This window comes from Mauremys mutica, chromosome 16 (assembly GCF_020497125.1).
Source record: "Mauremys mutica isolate MM-2020 ecotype Southern chromosome 16, ASM2049712v1, whole genome shotgun sequence".
In the NCBI taxonomy this organism is placed as follows: Eukaryota; Metazoa; Chordata; order Testudines; family Geoemydidae; genus Mauremys; species Mauremys mutica.
Window position 1 is genome coordinate 18230483 of NC_059087.1, and position 18442 is coordinate 18248924.

The window sequence follows — 18442 nt, forward strand, 5'->3', positions numbered from 1 at the left end:
CAATAGTTTAGTTCTATATTATAGACTTATAGAAAGAGCCCTTCTAAAAACGTTAAAGTGTATTACCGGCGCGCGAAACCTTCAAGGAGAGTGAATACATGAAGGCTGGGCACAGCGCGTCGGAGAGGTTGCCGACCCCTGAGCTAGAGCCTGTAATTGCTGTCGAGGCAGAAGCGTCCCGCACCCACCGCCTGGCGCAAGGAGGGACCGAAGCCCCTCGCAGGCGACTCTCGCGGCGGGTACATAGACCAGGATCGGGGCCCTTCTGCTCCCCCCCCCCCCGCCCCCGGCCGGTGGTTTGACGTGACCGCAGGCTGAAGAAAGAGACGTCATTGGGCAGCAGCAGCCCGGCGGGCGCCCGGAGAGAGGATCGCGAAGGAGCGGCCCGAGGAGGGGGCGGCCGCCGAGCCGAGCTGGGCAGGGCAGGGTAGGGGCCAGGCTTACAGCCGCGCCCCGCGGACGGGGGGAGCAATCCGGCTGCTCCCGGCCCGAGGAGGAGCCCCCACCGGAGGGGGCTTGCACGCTGCTGCCTGATGGCGAGGCGGAGGCGGCTACGGCAGAGGGGCCCCTATGCAACCCACCCCCCTTGCACCGGGGCAGAGCGGGCCGAAGGGCTGGTTTGGGGGGGGGAGGGGAGGTCCCCGAGAGCTCCGAGGTAAACAGCCGCCTCCGCTCCCCAGGCAGCAGGGCTGCGGCTCGGGCGCAGGGCGGGAGAGGACGGCGCCCCGGGGAGCCGCCGCGCCGCGCCGCGCCGCCAGCAGGAGCGGCTGGAAGGGTTTTGCGCAGAGGCCGGATGGTTTCCTTGTCACAGATGGACCGTGTCGCCCTCAGGTTCCCCGGGAAGGCGGACGCGCCTGATGGATGGCGGGGCCCCGCCCTAGGGGCTGGCCGGAGAGCGAAGCGCTCGGGTGCAGGGGCCGGAGGTGGAAGATCTTGGAAAGCAGGGCCGAGTGCAGCTCGGGAAACGGAGCAGACAGGTGAGTATTACCGTGGATCGAGGTCCTGTATCCGGTGTGGGCTAGAGACAGGTGATGATTTCAGCGCTTGTTTCTATGAGAATCAGCATCTCAGGGTTGGAAGGGACCTCAGGAGGTCATCTAGTCCAACCCCCTGCTCAAAGCAGGACCAAACCCAACTAAATCAGAGAGCCCCAATGCAAGCGATTTGCAATAGATTAACAGGGAGCTTTCTTCTCTCGTGCAGCCTGTGCCTTCCAGCCTATTTCTGGTAACCCCTGGGTGTATCCCGCTCTTCCCCTCCCCCAATAAAATTAGAAACCAGTTTGCATTTTAATAGCGGGGTAATTGCTTTAAATAAATCTACTGGAAGCAAATAGACTCCAGTTTCGGTTGAGCTTTACGAGTCCTGTGGAAAGACAGTAAACAGAAACGCCTCATGCGCTGCTTTACAGGCTGCACTCATGTTTTAAACTTCCCTTTTAAAGAGCTGAGTAGTATATTACTTGGCAGAGTCCACCTAACAAGCAAGACACGGCTAGAGGTATTACAGTAGTTGAGCGCCTTGGCAGTTGTAAGGCAAGGGAAGTGGATGTTATTTGTTTCCCCCCGAAGAGTATAAATTTGTAGGCAATCCAAGCTACGCTGCTGGGTTGCCAAATCTGCAACATTCCCATGAAATTCTGCACACAACAAGCGAGCTTTTCATTGCTCGGAGGCGGGACAATAACAGCTCCAAAGAGAAAGAAAGAAGAGCAGCGCTAGCTAGTGGCCGTGATAGATACTGCTGAGCGTCTCTGTCTTCGGTACCCTGGAGTGCTGCATATTTCCCCTGCTAAAAATCTGCCGCAACCGTTTAAAGCAAATAAAATAGACATTTGCAACAGGTGGGTTTTAGATCAGGCTTAGTCTGAAGCTCGGTTCCCTCCATCTCCTTGCGAACCAAGGGGAACGTAGGACAGAAGTTTTACAGTCCAATCCTGGTTCTCCCCCTCCCCAAGCCAGCAGCATCGCCTATGAGAGGAGCCACGGGTGATGATCAGGGTAGCGGTTTGGGGTGTGCATCTTATTACAAAATAAATATAGTAACTGCCGGGCATCCAAGCCTTGGTGATAATGTTTTTGTTTTTTTTAAGAGATACAGAATGGTACAGTTCCTGTTCCCCACACCTAGCAGCAGAGAAAACAGCTGCCAATGCTGTCTAATCCATCATATTTGCCAGGAATTGAAGCAAATCAAACCAAAACTGGAGTAGACACTAAACTGAATCTTAGGCTGTGCTCTGGGGGAGCTGCCAAAGAAAGGAAGTTCCAAAAGGATGAGCACCAGTCCTGGAACACACAATTCCAGGAACCAAATCTAGGGGGATTCCTGTTCATCTCCATTTACGATGTTAGGGTGCAAGATGAGAGGTGGGCGTGATCCCATGCCCAGCAATATTTGTACTAACAGCAGAAATGAACTGGAGGGAAGACAAGGAGACATTTGCTACTGGACAGAATATGGGCACAGAATGAATGGGACCTGAGCACCCATTTTAGGGGGTTACTTCCAGGGTGAGCCTGAAGTGTATTGTATTGACAGTTATTCCTTATCCCTAAGCTTCCAACAATATTTTAATATCTATAAGATGCACTTATTAATCTCTGGGCGTTTTAAAGAAACCATAACTCCCCTTTGGACAAATGCACACTTATCTACTCATCAACCCTTTCAGAAAGGGAAGGCTAGGTAAACGTATCGGCCTTGCATGTGTCCTGAAGGTCAAACTTGAGCGTCTTAGGTAGGATTCCAGACTTGAGGACCCTCCTCCGCTGCCAACACTGTGCTCCAAGGCATACAAAGATGACACATGTATGTTAATTTTAATACAACAAAACTGTATGTCAACTATTGACCAAACTTTAAACTGGCAGATGCTTCTGATAAATTGGGAGTGCGTTTCATTAGCCTCAAAATGCCACATGGCTCTCCGCACTTCCATAGCTTTCTGCCATGCCAAGGTCTTATGTGAATGAATTTTTCCAAAGGTTTAGAGGATCTGAAATCCTCCAAAAACAGGAGTTTGAATAAACAGTAAGCAAGCATGGTATGAAGACTCAAAATGCTACTTTCCAAGCAAAATTTTGGAAGTTTCCCTGAGTAGCATTTAAATGGGAGGCTCTCGGGGAGAAAGTTCTGGAGAGTGCAGGTGTAATTAGTATTTTCCTTTCCATCATCCGCTTTCCCTTTGCCATTTAGACTCATAGACTAAGATCAGAAGGGGGACCATCATGATCATCTTGCACATTGCAAGCCACAGAATCTCAACCACTCACTCCTGTGATAAGACTCCTAATCTCTGGCTGAGTTACTGAAGTCCTCAAAAAAAATGATTTAAAAAGACTTGAAGTTACAACGAGTCCACTATTGGCACCAGTTTAAACCTGCAAGTGACCTGTGGCCCATGCTGCAGAGGAAGGTGAAAAACTCCCCAGGGTCTCTGCCATATTTGGGGTCAGGAATTGGCAGTCAGTCAAACACTGAGCACGTGGGCAATCCCCACCAGCCAGACACCTGGGAAAGAATTCTCTGTCCTAACTCAGAGCCCTCCCCATCTAGTGTCCCATCAGCAGCCATTAGAGATATTTGCTGCTAGCAGTCACAGATCTGCTACATGCCATTGTAGGCAGTCTCATCATACCACCCACCCCATAAAACTTATCAAGCTCAGTCTTGAAGCCAGTTAGGATTTTTTGCCTCTATTGTTCCCCATCGAAGGCTGCTGTAGAACTTCACTCCTCTGATTATTATAAACCTTTATCTAATTTCAAGCCTAAACTTGTTGATGGCCAGTTTATAAGCTGTCATGGGATATGAGGGAAGGTTCTCTCATTCATTGGTAACTGGTTAAAAGATAGGATACAAAGGGTAGGAATAAATGGAGAGATGTAAATAGTGGTGTGCCCCAGGGGTCTGTACTGGGACCAGTCCTATTCAACATATTCATAAATAATCTGGAAAAAGGGGTAAACAGTGAGGTGGCAAAATTTGCAGATGGTACAAAAACTACTCAAGATCGTTAAGTCCAAAGCAGACTGTGAAGAGCTACAAAAGGATCTCTCAAAACTGGGTCACTGGGCAACAAAAATGACAGATGAAATTCAATGTTGACAAATTCAAAGTAATGCACATTGGAAAACATAATCCCAACTATACATATAAAAGATGGGGTCTAAATTAGCTGTTGCCACTCAAGAAAGATCTTGGAGTCATTGTGGATAGTTCTCTGAAAACATCCATTCAATAATGTGCAGCGGCAGTCAAAAAAGCAAACAATGTTGGGAATCATTAAGAAAGGGATAGATAAGAAGACAGAAAATATCATATCACCTCTATATAAATACACCCACATCTTGAATACTGAGATGTGGTCACCCCCCTCTCAAAAAAAGATATTGGAATTGGAAAAGGTTCAGAAAAGGGCAACAGAAATGATTAGGGTTATGGAATGGCTTCTGTATGAGTAGAGATTAATAAGACTGGGACTTTTCAGCTTGGAAAAGAGATGACTAAGGGGGAATATGATTGAGGTCTATAAAAATCATAACTGGTATGGAAAAAGTAAATAAGGAAGTGTTATGAGAAGGAGTAAACAACACAAGAACTAGGGGTCACCCAAGTGCTAGCTCCACAGCACCCATTGGCGGGGAACCACAGCCAATGGGAGTTGTGGAGGCGGTGCCTGTGGGCAGAGACAGCACACGGAGTTGCTCCTCTGCCTAGGAGCAGCTGGCACAGGTCACTGCTTGCTGGGAGCCACCCCAGATCCAGCAACCTGCACCTCCTCCTGCACTCCAACCCGCTGTCCCTCCCACACTCAAACTCCCTCCCTCTTAGTTAACTGGTATTTTTCACTTACCAACACCCCCTATTCCTCCAACATGCTAGATAAAACAGCTTTTACTGTAAATTCCTGAAGGATAGGTCCATCAATGGCTATTAGCCAGGATGGGTAGGGATGGTGTCTTTCTGTTTGCCAGAAGCTGGAAATGGGTGACAGGGAATGAATCACTTGATGATTACATGTTCTGTGCATTCCCTCTGGGGCACCTGGCATTGGCCACTCTCAGAAGACAGGATACTGGGCTAGATGGACCTTTGGTCTGACCTAGTATGGCTGTTCTTATATCCATTTGTTTGTGTTCATTTACAGTTTTATGCTTAGTATATATTTAAATTAATATGTTATTACAAAATGGTGGACCCTGTCTTCTTACCTTTACAAAACCCCACTGAGGTTAGTGTAAAGCCTGATGTAAGGATGTGGCTCTGGGGATGGCATTTCCTCCTTCCTGCAGGAGGAAAGCATGTTATTGACTATAAGTTATAAGGGTCTCTTTAAAGCAGTGGTTCCCAAACTGGGGTTTGTGAGATGTTACGGGGGTTCTCGGGAAGAAAAATCCCTAATGGCGGACAGAGCTGTCCGTAGGGACCCCGAGCAGCACCGGGCCAGCAGCCCAGAGCCCCTGGACTTCCAAGAGCTAAGCAGATCAAAACAAACGTATCTATCACACTGAGGAGATTTAAACTTCAAAACTCCTTATAAGAAATGGAAAGAGGTGGATTTTTTTGCTGTTTTTAAAATTAAATAGGCAGCTAGTATTGTTTTTAAAGTTATTATGAAGTACAAGTTTAAGCTTTGTTGTAATGTGCATTGTTTGCCTGAACTGCTCAAGACCTGAATGCTTGTGTAGGAGGAACTCTGAGCTGGCTTCTTAAATACCTTCATGCTGTTTCACATCTGATACTCCTTGATGAAACATAGGAGCCTTGTCTTATAACAGGCTTATTCAAAGTGATACAAGCTACGAAAATGAGATCTTGGAAGAGTGTTGCCGTTTTCATAATGTAATAAAAATACTGTAATGATTAATAATAGTGTGTAATAAGCATGTCAAAAACAAATTTTATATTTCCAAGATCACTGCTTTTATACTCAGGTAAAGGAGAAAATCCCTGGAAATATTCATTTTTAGGAGGGGGTTCACAAGACTTGACATTTTAGTGAAAGGGGTTCACAGGTTGTTAAAGTTTGGGAACCACTGCTTTAAGGGATTGTTACAAATATGGGCACAATAAAACGTGCTTGAGCTATGTATTAATTTAATCAGACATTTTCCCAGATCTATGTATTTGTTATATTGATTATTAACTGTACGTTAAGACCCAAAGTCTGCCTTTCATAATTACACAAGAGTACCTGTGAGATATGCAGACAGTAAATGCTATACACCTTTAGGGATGTTCAAATTGCACTATGCCCCCAAAGCAGCCTCAAGATTGGCCTGTCTGTTCCTTCCCCAGGCAGGCACACTCCATCTCTGCTTTCTTCTCTGTGGGAAAATTCAAGGGAAGCTGTGTGAAGGGAACCTCATGAGATTCTGGCTGGTAGTGGGTATTTCCTTGTAGGAGCATGATTTCATCCTAAGTTTTTAGCATTGAGTTTTACCACAGTACAGATTGTAAAAATTGAGTAAAAGGACCTTATGATGTAGCCCCAGGTCCTAAGAGCACTATGAAGCAAAACTTACACATTGTTCATCAAAAGTGATTCAAACACTTTTGAACAGTGCCCCAGAGTTAGATTAGAGTAGGAAGTGATACTTGAACAGAGTACATCAATTCAAAGGTAAGAAATAGAAAGTGAGATACAGAAGGGAAAAGTGATCAGGCAACCCTGCATTCTTCAACCCCTGACAGGCTCATGGCAAATTTCCCAGCTGCCAGCAGGGAACCCAAAAAAAACCCCAGCAAATGTGCCAGCCAAGGAATCAGATGCCCAACAAGATGCTGCTGCTGGAAAAAGATATTCTACAGCTTGGCTTCTGTGCAGGACAGCTGTCAAACATGGTCCATCTGTGGCTACAGCTGTTGATTCCATTGCTGAAGGAAAGGAGCAGGCAGAAGACAGACAGGGGGTTTCCACAGGACTAACAGGGTCAGAAATACTGCCAAGTCAGCATCGCAATTAGAGGGTTGGCCAACTTTTTTTTTTTTTAATTGCACATTTTTAAAATGTGCTTTGCTCGCTCATTCAGTAGATATCCAAATGTAATGGATGAAAGAACATGATGGTTTGGGAATAATTCCTCTTCACTGACATTCAGAATAGAGAATCAAAAACTGATAGTGTCTTCTGATATTTTAAAGAAACCAACATGACCTTATTGGTCCTCTTTCAGTATATCAGTCACTACAGATGAGACCTTTATAGCTCCTGACATGGCAAACGTACACACATTGATAAGTGACATAGAGCTGTAAAGTAGAAAGGGAAAGAAAATAGCATTTTCCGTACACGTTTACCCCTAAAATTAAAATAAGGGCATCAAATATTTGGTACAGGATACATTTCAGTCTGAACTACAAGTGGGTGGAATTAATTCAGCATTAAGCAGATACTTTGAATGTACAGGCTGTAGTTATTTCAAACTACAGTAATTAGTTTTTATAAACCAACAGTCCTCATATCACTATTAACTATTTAATAAAGTTATCCCCAATTCTGTTTTCCAAAAGTTTTTCCAGTCCACTATTTTGAATTAAAACGGGTCACTATTTCTCTTCCAAAATGTCCCTGTTTACAACACTGATGTTCTCAAGGTTCTTTGTGCACCTTTCCCAGTTATTTATACAAGTTATCTACTAAAGTCAAAGTTTATGATGTAAACTTACTTGCAGACATTAGTTCCTTTCAGTGACAAATATTGTAAAAACCAGTTTGATGCCCTAAGAATACAACAGGGACCAACTAAACAGTCCCCCAAGTCTCACCATTTTCATCACAAGTTTCAAACTCATGTGTTTCATAAAGCCCCAGCTCCTGAAGTCAGGCAGGTACATGAGAATCTCAGCTCCTCCCCCCACCTGCCCCCCTCATAAATTGCCAGCCTTCACTGGTGTGGAGGAAAATGTGAATGCTAAGGGCCCCAAAAGTAAATAAAAATGCCCCAAATTAGTTATTTTCTAAAAATCTCATTTTTAAGCCAATCTCATGATATTTAATACTTGGCATAAGGGACACTGAAGAATAATACTGTAAATAGCTACTATCTCCAGAGTGCTTCACACATATAGGGGAGCGTGCCATCACTGTTACAAGCCATCCGTTTCTACAACTGTAGCACCACATTTCCCAAATGCATTCAAGGCTTTTGAAACTGGTATTTATTAAATTGATTTGTCTGTGCTAGACCTTGACAATCCAAGCCTAGCTGTATTTTACAGCTAGGTCAATCTATAACAGTGGTTCTCAACCAAGAGTACATGTACCCCTGGTGGTATACGGACGTCTTCCAAGGGGGACATCAACTCATTTAGTTATTTTCCTAGTTTTACAATAGGCTATATAAAAAGCACTAGCAAAGTCAGTACAAGCTAAAATTTCATAGACAATGACTTGTTTATACTGCTCTATATTATACACTGAAATGGAAGTACAATATTTATATTCCTATTGATTTATTTTATAATTATATGGTAAAAATGAGAAAGTAAGCCATTTTTCAGTAATGGTGTGCTGTGACACCTTTGTATTTTTATGTTTGATTTTGCAAGCAACTAGTTTAAGTGAGGTGAAACTTGGGGGGTATTCAAGAGAAATCAGACTTCTGAAAGGGGTACAGTAGTCTGGAAAGATTAAGAGCCAGTGATCTACAAGATCTTCATCAGTCTGACTGCAGGTCTGAGAAGAAATGAATGTGACACAAATATTCCTGTTTGAATGAAAGATTATTGAAGCATTTAAATTATGGCATCAATTCATTTAGAATCAGAAAATAAATTAATCTCAAATTTCCAGATGTCTTATTTCTTAATTTGTCAAGACATCTGGGGGAAAAAAAAAAGAGGATGTCTTCATTACTGTTAAACTTGTTATACGGAACATTGCTAAAATGTCGATATCACATTAGAGAAAGAAGTTTGCCTACTACAAGAATGATGGAGAAGGGCTTTAGAATGAGATAGCTGTCTGAATTCCTATCTGTATTATCTTCAAAAGCAAATCATAGAATATAAAGGAGGCTAAAGACCCCTTACTTTACTAGATTTTTGCCTAGAAATCATTTTCTCTTACATATAAGAGATGCACTTAGCAGTATGGATTTTTGAGTCTCATCCAAATGCAGAATGATTGCTGTACACACAAAACAATTGTTTATCAAACATTTCACAAGGATTTTTGTTAAACCCACAAACTGGAACTAAATAGTTGCATGATATGTCACAGTTTCACCATCAAAGAAATGATTAGTGTGTTTAAGGTGTTCTAAACATGGAAACCATAAACATAGAAAAATAGATTGTCTAGTCAGTCTCCCTGTTAGTATACCTAACAGGTGTTCTCTCACTATTGTTAATGATTCTCTGAATATCCAAGGCAAACTAACATTATTGTATATGGCTCTAAACCTGTGGACGCTTGCCCAGATCAATAGTTTTACACTTCTGAATAGGCTCATAAAACTGACCACATTTACTGGACTGGGGTATGAAGTGTTTTAAAACTTTGTTAACCTGAAAGGGACAAAATGACTTTTATCCTCCTTAACTAAAATAACCATCTCCTGTTGTTCTCGGCTCTAGAAACAGCCATCTCAAGAACAGGGAGGGATATGCTTGTTGTGGAAGTCAAGCTGTACTACAAAGTTAAAGATCAACTTGCTGAGGGACAAATACTTCATACATTGACCCTCTGTGCTAAAGACTCAAATGTTGTAGGGAATGAGGAGTGGTAGGGTAGATTTCCCTGGGTACTTCGGTAGGCTTTTACGCCTACATACTCAGAAACAAAAGTACTTATAGCCCTACGCTCAGTTTTCTCTCTCTCATTTCTGCTTCCAGTCTAGCTTGACTTGTTGTACCAGTGGTCATAAGGGCAAGGAAAAAGGGCCAAGTCCAGCAAGCTCCTACTCAGTTATGGTAATGGGAGAGCTAAATGTCCAGGCCAAACATATGGAAGAGAGACTGCAGGGGTATGAAAAGTTAGGTGGGTAAATCCACTGGGGAACCAGCCTGCTCGTGTCCACAGGCACAATACCCTGCCCTTCTTTTCTAGCCAACTCAAAATCTTCCACAGGACAATGAGTGCATATGCCTAACTTCCCACCCCCAAGCTTCTGGGTTTGTACATAAAGGTCCTTGGCTCCTGGCAACAGTACAGATAAGAAGGTATAATCCCAACTATCTAGCACATGCTGCCACCCCTCTTGAAGTTATTTATAATGCTGGCTTCAGGGGAATAGTCTTTCATAGAACAAGGAAGGAAAGAAGCAGCTTGTATTGCAACATTTAGAAGAAATATTTTTGTAATTATACATTTGTGTCTATCATATATTGATCTTTACTTTAAAATGGAGTATTAGTAAAATGAATTCAGCTGTACTATAATGGGGAATACAAAACACTGATCCTTCAGCCTGATCCAATTCCTGCTGAACTCAGTAACTTTAGTGGCAGATAGTCCCTAGTTCTTGTACATTTGCTAAAATGTTTGACTATTAGTTAACTGATTACATCTCAACTAAAAAGTCAGTGAAAAACTCTGTGCACCCCTAGTCTCTAGCTAAAGTACTTGCAACTTCTGAATGTTTAGTGAATTTCTACAGCAACAACAGAAAACAGTCTCACTCACCTCTTTCTGTAAGTAGGAAAAGCAAGTAAGTGCTGTAAAAAGGCATGGCAACAGAAGAATTCTTCCACTAGCAATGCTAATTACAAACAACTCTAACTCTTAAAGGAAAAACTGAAGCCACTATGTGAGGCTTAACAGCATAAATGATCACAGGATATTAAGCACTAGTCACCACATTTAATTGCAATGGGCTGTGTTTGAGCCAAGTAGTGGTACAGCTCCTGCATGCTTCACATTTGTAACAGTTGTGACAGTAGCTGTAAAGGGAGTAAACCTAATAGCCCAAGCCAATTTCCTGCTTCAGTAATTGATAGTTCAATGATTCCAATTGTAATTAAATAGTCTGTTCGGGGAGATAAGCACTCCTAATTTTGTTACCTTTTGCCCACCCTGCTGTGCTGAGCAAAATGAGGGAAATTTTTGTATAAAGCAAATAGAGTAAGCAACTTCTGTAGCAATTTGCATCTTAAAAATACTTTACAAACATTACTTAACCTTCCTCATACCCCATTGTGACAGGTGAGCGTTATTTCCTTTTTACAGGTGGGGAGAAAGAGGCACAGAGAAGTTAAATGACTTTTTCAAGGTCACAGAGTTCCTGACCAGTACTCAGATATGAGGGCTTGAAGGGACCTCGAGAAGTCATCAAGTCCAGGCCCCTGAAGAAGCAGGACCAAGTAAACCTAGGCCATCCCTGACAGGTCCAACCTGTTCTTACAAAACCTCCTGTGATGGGGATTCCACTTCCCTTGGAAGCATATTCCAGAGTTTAACTACCCTTATCATTAGGAAGTTTTTCCTAATATCTAACGTAAGTCTCCCTTGCTGCAGACTAAGCCCATTACTACTTGTCCTACCTTCAGTGACATGGCAAACAGTTGATCACAGTCCTCTTTATAAGTCCTTAACATACCTGAAGACTGTTATCAGGCCCCCACCCAGTCTTCTTTTCTCAAGACTAAACGTGCCGTTTTTTTTAACCTTTCCTCATAGGTCAAGTTTTCAAAACCTTTTATCATTTTTGTTATCCTCCTCTGGACTCTCTCCAGTTTGTCAAAATCTTTCCTTGAGTATGGCACCCAGAATTGGACACAATACTTCAGCTGAAGCCTCACCACTGCTGAGTAGAGCAGGACAATTAGCCCCTGTCTCTTACATACAACACTTTGTTAATAAATCCAAGAATGATATTGTTGTCAGATGCTACTGGTGTGGTGCTCTGCTCTATTCGATATTGATATCAATCGGCTACGTGCGTGTGTTCCCTCTGTGTGCTGTCCCAGCTTTGCGCAGATAGCTGACACAGCAGATCCTGAGAGAACCCCTAATGACCACAGACTCTAGTAAGGTATGAAGGCACGTCGGCCAGTTTTATTGTCGAAGAGAAACACAATCTCCAGCTCCCGGGCAAACGAAGTCCAAGGTGCTGCTAGCCAGTACATATGTGTGCCCTGGCAATGGACTCAGCTCAGTGGCGGGACTTTCCACTGCCCCCTAGGCTGGACAAAGACATCCACTCACGGATGCATTCTTATACATGGGTACAAACAAGTTACACATCACTCCTGACATACTGAGGTGCAACCCCTCTACATAGTAAGGTGCTGCCTCTCACCTTGTACATGTTGGTTTGAACAAAACAACTCTATCCATCATCTTACCCTTTTGGCCCTGTCAGTGGGATGGGTCAACCTGTTCCTTGTTATTTGTGTGGAGTGTACAAGTATGCGAATGTTCTGATATCTGGTGTCCAGTACTTTTTAGGCATGTCTCTTTTTGCAGCATCAGCCCTTTCCTTGTCAGCTTCTGTGAGCATGCCCTGCCTCTGGCTCACAGCTTAACCTTGCTTTATGTTAGCATACCGGGCTTCTGATACCAAGGTTTATATCTCAGGGCCTCCTCTTACTACAGATATTAGCCTTTTTTGTAACTTCACATTGTTGACTCATCTTCAACTTGTGATCCACTATAATCCCCAGATCCATTTCAGTAGTACTACCCCTTAGCTAATTATTCTGCATTTTGGAGCTGTGCATTTGATTTCTCCGTTCTGTGTGAAGTACTTTGCACTTATCTTTATTGAATTTCATCTTGTTGAATTCAAACTGATTCTTTAATTTGTCAAAGTTGTTTTGAATTCTAATCCTGTCCTCCAAAGTGCTTGCAACCCTTTCCAGCTTGATGTCATCCACAAATTTTATAAGTATACTTTCCACTCCATTATCCAAGTCATCAGTGAAAATGTTGAATAGTACCAGACCCAGGACTGACTACTGCAGGATCCCAATAGATACATCCCCCATTCTAATATCAATGATTTGCTAACTACTGTTTGAGTACAGTCATTCAACCAGTTGTGGTCTAGATGAAAAATTACTATAAGGTGAGTGCACATTTCCCTAGTGTGTCTCATTCTCAAAAATACATTAGCTGAGGTTTGCTCTTATTTCTAAATCTGAACAATAGCTCTATTATCAATTCATCTGGTTTCTTCTAGTGATCTTTCAAAGTGATGTGCGAGTACAAAAACTAAATAAATAAAATGAAAAAATTGAAGTTCAAATGCAATTGCTCCTTCAGACTATTTAAAGAAATTTGTTTAATGAACAGAATTCTATAAATAGTAACTTTCTGTAACAGTTCTCAGAACAATCTTACCACTTAAGAAGTAGTAGCAGTATCCCTACCAAAATGCAAATTCTTAAAAGAAAAACAAAAACACCACACATCTAGAGTGAAAAATAACTAACTCTCTCCTTACCCCAACATACACAATATTTACATTTTCCAGTGGTATGTCTTTAACTGTAGATACAGCACACATTGAAACCCATTACAAACATTAGAAGCAATTTTCAAGTGAACTGCAATTTTTTTCTGGAAGATTGGATTGTTGATTCCATCACCTCTACATGATGCCATGTTTGAGAAATATTTTCCCCATTCTAGATCTATTCCATCTTGTCATTTAGTAACGTTCATTCACTAAACAGCAGAGACTAGTTTCCAAAATTTTAATTATAACTGCAGAAGGAACATAAAATATAAATTTGCATTATATTTGGGATTGATCAGAGAGATGCTTTACTTCAAATCTGTCACTTCCTTTTGGATTGGGTAGAGGGGAAGAAAGTAATAAGCAAAGGGAATTACAGTGAAAACTAGTAGAAACACAAAGCTTTTTCCACCAATTAAATTAGAAAATTCAAACAGTACTTTGCCAAACAAATTTCAATATGTGATCCAGGAAATTGCAGTTGCCCACAGAAGTGTTGCATTCCTAGAATATCCTAATGCCCTTCTGTTGTACAGAGAGTCAGTCAAACAGACAAGACAGTATTTACAAGAGACCCAGGATTGGCAACTCCTACTCCTGGATTAACAGATACATTAAAGTCCTTTAACCATTCATAGCTCATCGTGTTTTGCAGGGTCCATGCTGGGTTTAATGAAAACGCCTTCCATTGCCATCCAGTAGTTGTGATGATTAGGAGAATTCATGCCATGAACTTCCCGTTGGCCTCTGATTGGGTGGCCATATTGTTCTCCCGTTATTGAAAGGAAGACGTCAGTTCCTATGTGCTTGAAACGCACTGCATCCTCCCGCTCCCAGTGTGTCCCGCTGCACTGTACTGTCCATATATCCAAGTCATCTCCTTCACCGTCATCTCCAAAGGCACTTACTTCCTGAATTAGAAATAAGGGAACACCAATGATACTTAAGACACCAATCACTCAGCCAGCAGGGGGATTGTAAAGACAAGGGTAGGTGAGAAACAAAAAGTTATGTTGTATTGCTTCTGTGCCAATGGATCTAACCCGGATGGGATAACTTGCACCCTCTATAGTCCAGAGGTAAAATGCCAAAAATAAAGGTATTATGAACAAAAGTAAAACAAGGGAAACAGGACAATCCTTTCAAGAAAAAAAAAAACACACCACCTTGAAAACGAACGAACAAAATACTCCTCAGATACAGGGCTCATCTTCCTTCCTTTCAGCAAGATAGTATGGCATCAATCAGGTATTTAAGTCAATATTAAGAAACATTTCCTCTCAGTCATTTATTTTATTATTATTTATATTGCAGTAACGCCTAGAGATCCCATTGTGTGAGGCACTGTACAAAACACACAGTAAAAAGACAGACCCTTCTCAAAGAACTTAGAATCTAAGTAGACAAGACAAATGGTAGGAGACCATGTGACTTGCCAAGGTCACACAGTAGGTCTGTGACCAAGACAGAAATAGAACCCAGGTCTCATGTATCCCAATCTAGTATCCTATCCACTGTACCATGCGGCATCTCAGGAAAGAAGACTCCAGTGAATACTTAAGGAAGCCCACAACAGCTAAATAAGAAATTTATTTTAAGACGTATTTTCAAATTTTGCAGAAGTACTTGCTTAATGATGAGGGAGGGAGCCGGGAGGACTAAGAAGGGGAACACTGATCTTCAGAGAAATACAAAGATGAAGTGTGTAAGTGTGAAAGCAAAGGGTTCTTTTGATGGGGTGGGCAGAGAGCAAAATGAGGACACAGAGACTTAGGATATGTCTACACAGCAGCAGGGATGATTTCCTAGCATGATTAGACAGACACGTGGTATCTCTACTCGAGCTAGTGCACTAAAATTAGCAGCGTGGCTAAAGAGCGGCGTAGGTGGTGGCTTGGGCTAGCTGCCTGAATACAATTCTGCCTGACCCCTGGGTACGTACTTGGGGGTAAGCCACTGCAGCCACATTGCTATTTTTAACATGCTAGCTGGAGCTGAAGTAGTGTGTGTCTGTGGGACGGGACGCACCCTTCCAGCTACTGTGTCACCCCAAGTGACTTGCCCAAGCTCACACACAAAGTCTGAGGCAGAATTGTTCTCACGAGTCCCTAGCTAGCATCCAAACCCCTGGACCTTCTTTACTCTCATGCTGGTCTCTAGCTTCGCAAAAACTTTTACTTTACCAAGCGACTGCTCCAAAGTAGGGTGAAGATTATTTTAGACACTTTTTCCACACACAAGAGAAATAAAGCACAAGGTTTGAAGGCACAACTCACCATCTTACCTGATTATTGGACAGCGGTGATGGGAAGTGATGTGTGTGTAAGTTTTTTCCTGTGTTAACATGGGTAAGCCGTATTGCTTGCCCACACTTCACTGGTGTTCCTCGTTGGCAAGTGTCGTCATTTTTCCCTCGAATCCGCCAGTAACTGTTAGCGTCATCTGAAGCTTCAACTCCAGTCACCGACTGCTGCCCACTTCCTGTTTCAAAATAATTTAAATGGTAGTTGACCTAACCCACCGTTCACCAGTTCAGGGAAATCAAAAATACTTGATTCACGCTAATAATTGGAGGGGAACAGCAAAGGAAGGTTGCAAGACTAATTTCCCTTCTCACCCTATTTTTACACCACTCCTGTCACTAGTACAGCTTCTAGATCAACATCCTCACCTGTGATGCAAACCCAGAAAAAAATATATACTGAACAGTTGAGAAGCAGAAGAGTCACTAACACACAAATATTACCAGGGGATGCCATGATTTTCCCATGTCAGGATTTTCATAGGTGTTGTGCCCTCAATTCCCCTACTGACTTCAATGGGAGTTGCAGGTACTCTGCACCTTAGAACTGTGGTTCTCAAATGAGGGGTCCGAGGCCCGCAAGGGGACCGCGAGCAGGTTTCAGGGGGGCCGCCAAGCATGGCCAGCATTAGACTTGCTTGGGCCCAGGGCAGAAAGCCGAAACCCCACCGCATGGGGTTGAAGCCTCAGCCCTGAGCCCCCCACCTCATGGTGAAGCCGAAGCCTGAGCAATATAGGGTTGTTGGTTTTTTTTGGGGGGGGGGGATGCAGCATGAGGCCCCAGGTAATTTTTATAGCATGTTGAGGGGTCCTCAGAAAGAAAAAGGTTGAGCCCCCTCCCTGCCTTAGGATATCAGGTTCTGAAGATGCAGAAACAGAAGATTGCTCATTAAATTAAGGATTTTTAAATCAAAGTGTCTGCTGCCAATGGCTCCAGCCCCCCTTTTGGATACCCCCTCACTGCTCTGAGCGGCTCAGTCCCGGATATTTGCTTACTCCTGCTAAGGAAGGAGTAACGCTCAGTAGGTGCGCTGCGTGTGAGAGCTTGGCTGGGGATGTGCCCGCCATATCAAAGTATGTGGGATAGTAGCAGGACACTTCTGCATTCCCCCCCCCCCACCGGGTTTGTGCCAGAGGCATCTGTCCATGGGAGCTGCCCTTCCTTTCACCCTCTGCCTTCGCCCCATCCGAGCCCATTTAGCAGCACCTGCCTATCAGCCGCTTCAAGAGCCAGCCACCCTCCCGGCATCTCCGGCCCCGCCACGAAAGCCTCGGTCCCGCCCCCTCCCTGACGGGCCGGCCCGGGCGCGCCCCTCTCACCCAGGGCAGCTGATCTCAGAGCCGGGGGTCGCACCCCGTCACCGGGCAGGGCTCCGGCCTTAGCCCACGCCCACCCCGGCTACCTGCCCGGCATCCCCGAGTCCCCACCGCCCTCCTCCAGTCCCCGCCTCCCAGTTCTCCCGCGCTCCTCACCCTCCGCCCCCTTCCTCAGCCCGGCCCGCCGGCCCCCTCCTCCGCCCCCGCCGGCCCCGAGCCTCCCCCGCCTCCGGCCCCGAGCCTCACCCGAGCCGTACTTGACCTCATGCGAGTGCAGCCGCACGTTGTGCCGGGTGTTGAGCAGCTTCAGCACCGACCCGCAGGTAACAGCGCCCGGCCCGGGCTCCCCGCCGCGGCCCGGCTCGCACAGCAGCGCCAGGAGCAGCAGGAGGCAGCAGCAGCAGCGGCGGCGCCGCATCTCTGCTCAGCCCGGCGCCCGGCGGCTCCACGCACCCAACCAACCCGCCCGCTTCCGCAACCGACCGGCGCCCCGCTTCCGCATCCCGGCCAATCATACGACGCCAGCACCGCAGCCTGCCAATCCCCGCCCGCCTCTCTTCCAACAGCGCCTCCGCATTGGGCCGCCACCTGCTGACCTCACAGAGCGTACACGAAGGAGGAGCCCATTGGCCTAGGGAAGATGCCAAAATAACCAATCAGAAGAGGCGGCGTGGCATCTCTCGGGGAACGGACCCAGAGGGAAGCTAAAAGTTGGAGTCCAAGGGAATTAGTCAGTGGGGCCTGCATGGGGGTAGGTGGGAGCTGACAGGTGGGTTGGACCTTGGATACCTGGGGCTGCCTCATGGCCAGTTACTCCCGTTGCACTGGAACATCAGCATGCTACCATGAGTAGAGTTGATCTGACATTTTTTATCCACTGAAAATTCCTGCCTTTCAAAAATAAACAACCCCTCCCCTCAAAAATGGAAATTTTCAGTTTTCATACAAAAAACCCAACACAAAACAAAAAAGATTTTTTTGAGGACAGCAAGCACCTTCTGCTAAAATACTTGTTTAATTGAAACCCCAATTTTTAGTTGCAAAAAATGTAAATGGAAAGTTTTTGACCAGCCCTAATGATAAGGCGAAAACGGGACCCTCAAATGACCTGGCAATGAGACTGGGCTATTAAATAACTTGGCATCCTGGAAATAACAGTTTCAAGAAGTTAAGTGAGCCTCTCTGCCGCATAGCTCTTGTCGTTCACAATGCCACATTTAACAGGGCTGAAAAGAAAAGTCAAAATATTGTAACAGATTGGTTAGTATGTGTGTGTACCACTGCCCCTGTACTGGATAAAATCAGCTTCTCAACCATGTGGCACAGCCAACATATTGCTAACAGCTAATAATGACTTCCATTCAGCTCAAGTGATTGTGTGCCTGTGCTTTTGGAGCAGAAATGTCACTTTTTT

The 18442-nt window shown here is 44.4% G+C and overlaps 1 protein-coding gene and 1 long non-coding RNA gene across 3 annotated transcripts; one reads left to right on the forward strand and one right to left on the reverse strand.

Moving 5' to 3' along the window:
• The first annotated feature begins 321 nt into the window (after positions 1–321).
• Positions 322–11367, forward strand: LOC123351268. 2 transcript variants are annotated; one of them, XR_006573971.1, is made up of 3 exons: positions 322–427; positions 832–977; positions 11177–11367. It is a non-coding gene; the product is annotated as an uncharacterized LOC123351268 (long non-coding RNA). The 2 variants fall into 2 exon arrangements; XR_006573972.1 differs by lacking the exon at positions 322–427 and adding an exon at positions 593–655.
• A 1845-nt stretch (positions 11368–13212) lies between these two features.
• SDF2L1 (stromal cell derived factor 2 like 1) lies at positions 13213–17515 on the reverse strand. Its single transcript, XM_044990510.1, has 3 exons — positions 17275–17515; positions 15694–15890; positions 13213–14320 (listed from the first exon to the last, which is right to left on the reverse strand). The coding sequence occupies exons 1-3, from the start codon at positions 17444–17446 to the stop codon at positions 14042–14044; spliced, it is 648 nt and encodes a 215-aa protein (XP_044846445.1). The 5' UTR covers positions 17447–17515; the 3' UTR covers positions 13213–14041.
• Positions 17516–18442: the final 927 nt, after the last annotated feature.